We start from the raw sequence: 7,991 nt of genomic DNA on the forward strand, positions 1-7,991 counted from the left end.
TCATTTTTATGCTTAAGAAAATAGACCCAAACTTTCCTTGAATAATCATCAATGAAAGTCAACATATATCTGGCACCATCTTTAGAAGGAGCACGAGAAGAACCCCATAGATCTGAATGAATGTAATCAAGAGTACCTTTTGTCTTGTAAATTGCTGGTGAACTGAAGCTGGCTCTTTTCTGCTTCCCAAAAATACAATGTTCACAGAATTCCAATGGCCCGATACTTTGTCCACAAAGAAGTCCTCTTTTGCTCAGTATGTCCAAACCTTTTTCGCTCATGTGCCCCAAACGCATATGCCATAATTTGGTGATGTCTGTATCTGACAAAGATGATGTTGAAACAGCAACAGAACCTATAACAGTAGATCCCTGCAAAATATACAAAGTACCAGATTTGTGTACTTTCATAACAACAAGAGCTCCTCGAGTGATTTTAAGAACTCCGTCTCCACCTGAATACCTGCACCCAATAGACTCAAGAGTACCCAAAGAGATGAGATTTTTCTTCAAATTTGGAATATGTCTAATATTTGTGAGCGTTCTCACAATACCATCGTACATTTTAATTCGGATTGTACCTTTACCAACAACTTTACAAACGACGTTATTACCCATTAAGACAACTCCACTTTCAATTGATTCATATGTTGAAAATCAGTCCCTATTGGGACACATATGATACGAACAACCCGAATCTAAAATCCACTCATTGTTAGACCTAAAATTATTTTCTGTTGCATAGAAAATGGTTCTATCATTCTCATCAACGGCAATACTAACCTCGGTGATTTTTGTATTTTTCTCAACAAATTTTCTTTTTTGCTTTTCTTTATTTTTCAATTTAAAGCAATCAGAGATAATATGGCTCTTCTTTTTACAATAGTTGCACACCACATTTTTATGTCTGGATTTGGATTTACTTCTATTTTCTGTGTTTTTCCTTTCAGATCTACCCCGAACAAACAAGCCATCGGCTTGACTCCCACTAGTTTTCCCAGTAATATCTCTATCTATCTGCTCTTTAGATTTTAATGCGGATTTAATTTCCCAATACGAGATTGTTTCCTTTCCATAAATCATAATATCACCGAAATGCTTAAAGGACTGGGGAAGGGAACACAAAAGTAATAGGGTCTGATCTTCATCATCAATTTTTGAATCTATATTCTCCAAATCCATAATAATGGAATCAAATTTATCAAGATAGGAGAATATAGATGTACCTTCAGACATCCGAAGCATGTACAAACTCTGCTTCAAATATAGCCGATTTTCGACTGTCTTCTTCATATACAAGGCCTTAAGTTTGTCCCACATAGCCTTGGCCGAAGTCTCCGTTGTTACCTCACGCAATACCTCATCGGAGAGATTCAAAATTATGCTGGACCTAGCCTTCTTATCCATATCAGCGAAATCCGCATCCTTTACATCTTCTGGTTTGCTCTCGATTCCATGAATCGCTAGATCAACTCCGTCTTGAACAAGAATGGCCTCCATCTTGAGCTGTCACATGCCGAAGTTGACATTCCTGTAGAATTTCTCGACAACCGTCTTTGTTATCGTCATTGTTGCCACAAAATCTGTAACCTGAAATTTGTCTCAAAAAACTGGTGAAACAAATATGCAAGTCTCGTGAGTGGGCCCATAGGGTGAGCGGGCCCCACGAGATAAGTGGGCCCCATGGGATAAACGAACCCCACAAGGTGAGCGGGCCCCACAGGATAAACGGACCCCACAGGATGAGTGGGCCCCACAGGATGGACGAGCCCTACCAGATGAACGGGCCCCACCAGATGAACCTGTCTTGCAAAATATAATAACCAACTCTGATACCAGTTTGTTAGGGGTGGCCCACGAAATAGACAAATTCAAGTTAGAACAAAGTAGACGGTATAACCGACCATATAATAGATAGGCGGTAGATACCGGCCATATAATAATTAGGCGGTAAAACCGACCATATAAAGAAGGATAACAAAGCAAATAAAAGACACAGAAGATTTACGTGGTTCGGTCAAATTGACCTACGTCCACGGGCGAGGAAGGAGCAATATTTCTATTATGAAAAAGAAATACAAAAATCGTAGGAAAGTAGTTCCTAGACTAATAAGGCACTTACAAAAGAGTTTAGAAAATATTCCTAAACTCAAAACAAGAGAGCCTAAAATATTTGACTAAATGGGCTAGATGACTCAAGAAGGTAATAACCCATATAACTCTCTTGAGTGGTGCAATTGAAACTAATCGAAGGCCCCTATATTTATAGCCTTCAGCAGCCGACTTCTCCTTGCCATTGTTTGATGTGGGATGCAAAATTCTGCCATCCAAAGTCAAGAATTGCGGCTGCAGCTGCTGCTTGACAAATCAACAAGAATAATCTTTGACTGCAAATGAGTTGTTGTACATTCTGAGAGCGAAAAATTATAATCAAGCGATTTCGTTCTGAAGGTCAGGGGCAGCCAGACTCCTATCACAGGAGATCAGCTGGGCTTGGTAATTGGATCGAACAAATAAATAATACTGATTCTAGACCGTTTGGAGTTGGTTTTGGCTGGAGAATAAAGAGTCTTTGTTCCATGTCCGAGAATTAGGATTCAAATGTCTTCCTCTTCTTCCTTCTTCCCTCCCCCTCCTTCCAAACAATTTAAGTTCAGGAACATAATTGGTTTCTCCTTTCGTTTAAAGTAGATATACGAGAGTATTCTCCAAGAAATTTGTTCCCACTCTTGTTTATCGCCAATATCCATCCCATTGAATTTTCTTCCTTGTGTGGTATATATTCTGATCTATAAACAAACTAGTGTGAGAGTAGGATCTATGCACACGTAAGAAAGAAATTTGCTTAAAAATTTTGGGAAAATGGTCATGTCCTTAAAATTTTTTTCTATTGCCGATTTAGTTCCTAACTTTTATTTCTAACCAATTTAATTCATGAACGTATTTTAAAATTCGAATTAAGGACCTCTGTGACGGTGCCACCGCTTAAAACCGATTTGACTCCTAATTAATCAACTAAATAGTGGTATTTTGAGAATGTCACTCAAGAGTTGTAATAAATTAAGTAAATCATGTAAAAAATCACAAGATTAAATTTTAAAAAAATTTTATCTGGTGATTTTTTTACACGATTTACTTGTTTTATTATAGTCTTGTGAGTGATATTCCTTATAATACTCTATTTAATTAATCAATTAAGAGCTAGATGGGTTTTATGTAGTTGTGCCATTGCAGAGGTCCTTAAAATGAAACTGTAAAATAAGTTCAAGTACCAAATTGTTCAGAAATAAAAGTTAGGGACTAAAGACACTAAAAAAATGTTTAAAGACCAAATTGACCATTTCTTCAAAAGAAAAAAAAAATTATCCCTATAACCAATACCTTAAAGTTAAATGTCTACATTACTCCAATAACCTTCCAAAACTCATACCAAGAGTTAAAACTCTAGGGAATTTGAGGAATTGAGGGGACGCTCGTCCACAAGTTGAAAGCGCTCTCTAGCAAGGCCGGAACTAGCGCGGGACGCGGAGGGGCCACCGCGCCCCAAGTTCTAGATATTCATATTTTCTCCCTTTAAATTTTTGATAATTTTGAAAACAAATCTTATGTATTTAAAGTTATTTGTCCCTTCAAAAAGTTTCAAAACATATTATATTGATTTGAAAGTTTATATGCTTATCTATTTCGGTCCCTCAAATTAAAATTTCTAATCCTGTCCATATTTATTCATTGATAACATGTATTACAGCAAACATGTATTAAAATAGAAAAGTATTTTTGTTCAAAATTTATTAACATGCTGAGTTGAATTATCTATGAGGTAAAGTAATTAAAATATAACATTAGATGATATAATTGATAGTAGTAATATAGTTTAAGAAAATAAAGTGATAATAACTCTTATCTTGATTTGATAGCTTATACGCATACTTATTTCCGTCCATCAAATTAAAATTTCTAGATCCGACCTCTAGTGCATATTTATTCATTGACAACATATATTACAGCAAATGAAGAGAACAAGACGGAGCTCATGAAACAAGTTTTCTCATTTGCAGCATCAAAACTACCAGAAATCGTCCTCTTTTGAGTCAACCATGAAATCGTCATCAAAACAAAAATAGAGAGGGAAACCAAATATGAACACAAAAAAAAAGGTCTTTTTTCTCTCAATAAATCTAAGACAGACTATATTAGGTCTTTCCAGCTCGCAGCCTCAAGTGTCAAATCTTACCTAGAAAGCAAATACCAATCAATGATGGAGAATTGAAGCCAAAGTTACGAACCAGATCCAGAAGAAAATCCAGGCCATGTTCCTGACAAGCTCATCAATGAAATACTTCTATTGGTTCCAGTGAAATCCCTGTTGAGATTCAGGTGCGTTTCCAAATCACGACTTTCCTTAATCTCGAGCCCACAATTTGACAGGTGCCGAACCTGTACAATAATAAATACCAACTCGAGAAAAATACAAATTTTGTATATAGCGGTGAGTAAGGTCGAATCCACAGGAACTAGGGATAATTCGTTTCTTCTAGAGTTCAAAGTATGGGGGGTTTTGGATTAAATGCTAACTAAATAAGTTAACTGCAGAAAATAATTGATTAAGAGAAATAATTAAGGGAAAACTCTAGCCAAGGGTACACTTCAGAAATGGTTCATGCAACTGATCATTGATTCACAGGTAAATCCAACATTTATTAATAGATTGGTTATACTTGTCTCGCACGCGCTAAACAACCAACCCTTCCTTAATTTATCGATTGCTAAGGTACGACCGTTAGCTATTTCTCTAACCCAAAAAAACCCAAATTACGCCAGTTGCTCCTAAGATAGAGATAACGAACAATTACGGATTCAATTACCTCTATTTAGGAAAATAGCCTATATGAATAATTAATTATTGCGCACTAATCAATCATACAAAAGGCTATAACAATTAAAATCAGGGAACATATAAATACCAATAAATGAAGAAAATAATTAAAAACAGATTCGATCTCACAATAATTGTCGAACCAAATCGTCAGTTGTCCCCTTGACTAGAATTAAGAGGTTAGTCCTCCATTAATGGAGAACAACCATGCGAAGGAGCTAAGAAAAGAAATCTAAAACTATTGATTGATAAGAGTTCTCTGTACGTTTGTCTCCTTTTTAAAGCCAACAATGACTAAAGCTTCTTATCCTTGTGGTTCCCGCTGAAATTGAGAATCAAACCAAAAGTGGGACTCTACCAAATTCCTTGCTTTTAGTTTCCTATTGCCCGTAGGACTCCAATCTCCTAATCAGCAAAGGGAATGCAATCTCTTTGTAGCACCATGTGGGCCCGGTTGTTTGAAATCTCAATTATCTCCAAAAAGTCCCTCATTTTTGTAGTTTTCTGTTCCATTTCCTGAAATTGAGTCCAATACCAAATATAAGTAAATATTAATAATTAAAACAATATTTGGCAAGGATAAAGGGGAAAATTAATAATAAAATAACCAACAATTAACACCCTATCACAATTCATCCGTGCCCATCTCAACAAATCTTCCAACAACAACGACTACAATCACCATAGACTGATTATACCCTAGGAACATGTATGACAATTATGGTGATGAGGTCCATTATCTCACGCAGTGCTCTCTACATCCTGTACTATACCAACATTCAATACCCCTTTCGATGCAAAAGCCAAATTAGGAGTTATTATAATTCTCAGACCGCGGGTTCTTCTAATGGATTGATACGTGTTGCTGTAGACAAAGATATTTTCTTGCGGAATCCAGCAATTAGAAAGCCCGCCGAACTTGGAACGTCCTGGCTCGATTCTTGTAGGATATGGGTTTGGCCTTGATGAATGAATCTAAGGATGATTATAAAGTGTTCCGAATTCATCACTACGGTGACATTATTTATGATGGGGCAAAACTGGCCGGATGTTTACAGTAGTTTAACCAAAACCTTTCTAGACTCTTGAGCACAAGGATTCCAGCGAGATTTATCCTTCATCATTAGAGAGTACTTATTAACCAGTAAAGACTTTTTGAAAAAGCAAACAAAGACGAGAAAACAACATAGAAATTTCATTGGTTAAAGGGAAAAATTACAGGAATTTACATCAATGGTTGGACGAAATCTGGACTCTCCAAGTCAAGATAGACAAGAAAAAAAAAAGTCAAGATAGACAAAAAAGTGAGAACTCAGTCAGTTTTGTCTATTCCAGCTCCACAACACACAAGTTTGCCAGCTTCTAAGAAATCACAACCACAACTAAATCGCAAGATCAAGTGTTATCAAAAGTCATTCCTTGGCTTGGACAAAAGACATCAGCCTTTCCGGGGTAATTGGGGTCTCTTTAGGTCTTAGTAGCAGGTTCCTGCATAGGTTGGTATCCCACATCGAGTTTGGGGGGGGGGATTTGGGGTAGGTTATAAGTCTCCTGCAGGAACCATAAAAGTTGCCGGCTTTTCTGGTTTCTGAAGGTTTAGGTTTGTAAGTTATCAAAAGTCATTCCTTGACTTGGACAATAATGCCATCAGAAACAAAGAACGAAGAGCCATTAGCATTTCGTTGCAGCTCATATAGATGACGAGGCCCCTCTCGTCGCTTCTCAGCTAGACGTAAAGCCTCCTCTCGTCGCATCTCAGCTAGACGTTAAGCCTCCTGCTCCTCCTCCTCCTTTTGGATTTGTTCTGGAATTATCGTTGCTAAAGTCCTGGCAACAAAGGGAAGGCCAGCACAATTTTTGCTGATTATCTCCTCCATCTTTAACAGAGTGCTGTTATTCACATCAACTCTTCCATCTTCACGGACAGCTTCAGAAAACACTGACCAGCCAATCTCTCGGTCCAGCAGAGTATCAATTGGCATCAAGTTCTCCTCACCTACCATCTCTCTAGCAACACGCTCTCGCCTACTTGTGACAATGATCCTCCCGCCACTATCTTTGGGCAAGGCGTGAGATATGCAGTCCCCGAATGATGCATCATCGCCTTTTGGCTGCTCAGAGCATAAATCCCCATACCAACCATTAACATGCCAGATCTCATCCAGCACAATAAGATACCTCTTGCCCGTCAGTCGACGGTAAAGTTTCTCAGTGAGATTGGGAATATCGCCAACATTAGTAGTCGACAATTCTGAGACATCACAACCAGCCTGCTCCAGCATCATCCTCGTCGTCCTCATTTTTACCAGCAATTGAGGCGGGATCTGCCCCCGTTGAAATCTTTAGACTGAGAACTTCTTCGAGCTTATTGTCTAGTTCATCCAACCGTCGATTCTTTTAAATAATGAACCACAAATGCTTGAATCGCAAGATACCCTTCTTGTGCCCCACGGCCGCCTCCCCGCGATGCTGCTGGGCGAAAACGCGGCACTCCGAGAGTGCAGAAATGAGGTCATAGAGCAACTTCCGGATGTCAAGATCCGTACAAGAATTAGCACGGGTGGTTAGTTTGCTAGTATTGATAGCGTTGGCGTACTTGGATTTGATGCGGGTCTCTGCACTTCGGAAGCGAGAGATGCAAGAAAGTCTGCTGAGATCTTTATCTCTCTCTGCTTCGTCAAGAAGGGCAGAGAACTTAGATAAAAGATAATGGGATACTTCTCCAAAATCCACCGATCCCATCACTCTCGGGAGTCAGAATCAATCCCAAAACTGGAAGAGAACCGGCAGATGGAATGGACGGAAGACTAAGAGATGGAAGGAAGAAGACTCAAACAAGTGAAAGTCTTCTCGCGTGAATATTTTTTAATTAAAAGAAATTGATTTTTTTAAGGGGATAATTGCAATTTTAGTCCCTAATGTTTAGCCCTTATGATGCATTAGTCCTTATATTTTGATAAAAGCAAATATGGTCCTCAATGTTTAGCAAATGTGTAGTTTTAGTCCCTAAAGTTTTTGGCAGGAACAAATTTAGCTCTTTATGTCATCAATTTGAAACAAATTTAGGACAATTGATTGATTTTTTCAAATATTGATGGAATCAGTTACATGCAATT

The 7,991-nt window shown here is 38.0% G+C and overlaps 1 protein-coding gene across 1 annotated transcript; it reads right to left on the reverse strand.

The window, feature by feature from the left end:
- Positions 1-6,527: 6,527 nt before the first annotated feature.
- On the reverse strand, positions 6,528-7,662 carry LOC113735982 (probable disease resistance protein At4g19060). Its single transcript, XM_027262938.2, has one exon. The coding sequence runs from the start codon at positions 7,173-7,175 to the stop codon at positions 6,642-6,644; it is 534 nt and encodes a 177-aa protein (XP_027118739.2). The 5' UTR covers positions 7,176-7,662; the 3' UTR covers positions 6,528-6,641.
- Between the last annotated feature and the right edge of the window lie 329 nt (positions 7,663-7,991).

The sequence above is a fragment of the Coffea arabica genome, chromosome 3c (assembly GCF_036785885.1).
Source record: "Coffea arabica cultivar ET-39 chromosome 3c, Coffea Arabica ET-39 HiFi, whole genome shotgun sequence".
NCBI lineage: Eukaryota > Viridiplantae > Streptophyta > Magnoliopsida > Gentianales > Rubiaceae > Coffea > Coffea arabica.

Bases quoted from the DNA above. Each gene is read 5' to 3' on its own strand.
- LOC113735982 (XM_027262938.2), bottom strand. From the start codon at position 7,175: ATGAGGACGACGAGGATGATGCTGGAGCAGGCTGGTTGTGATGTCTCA.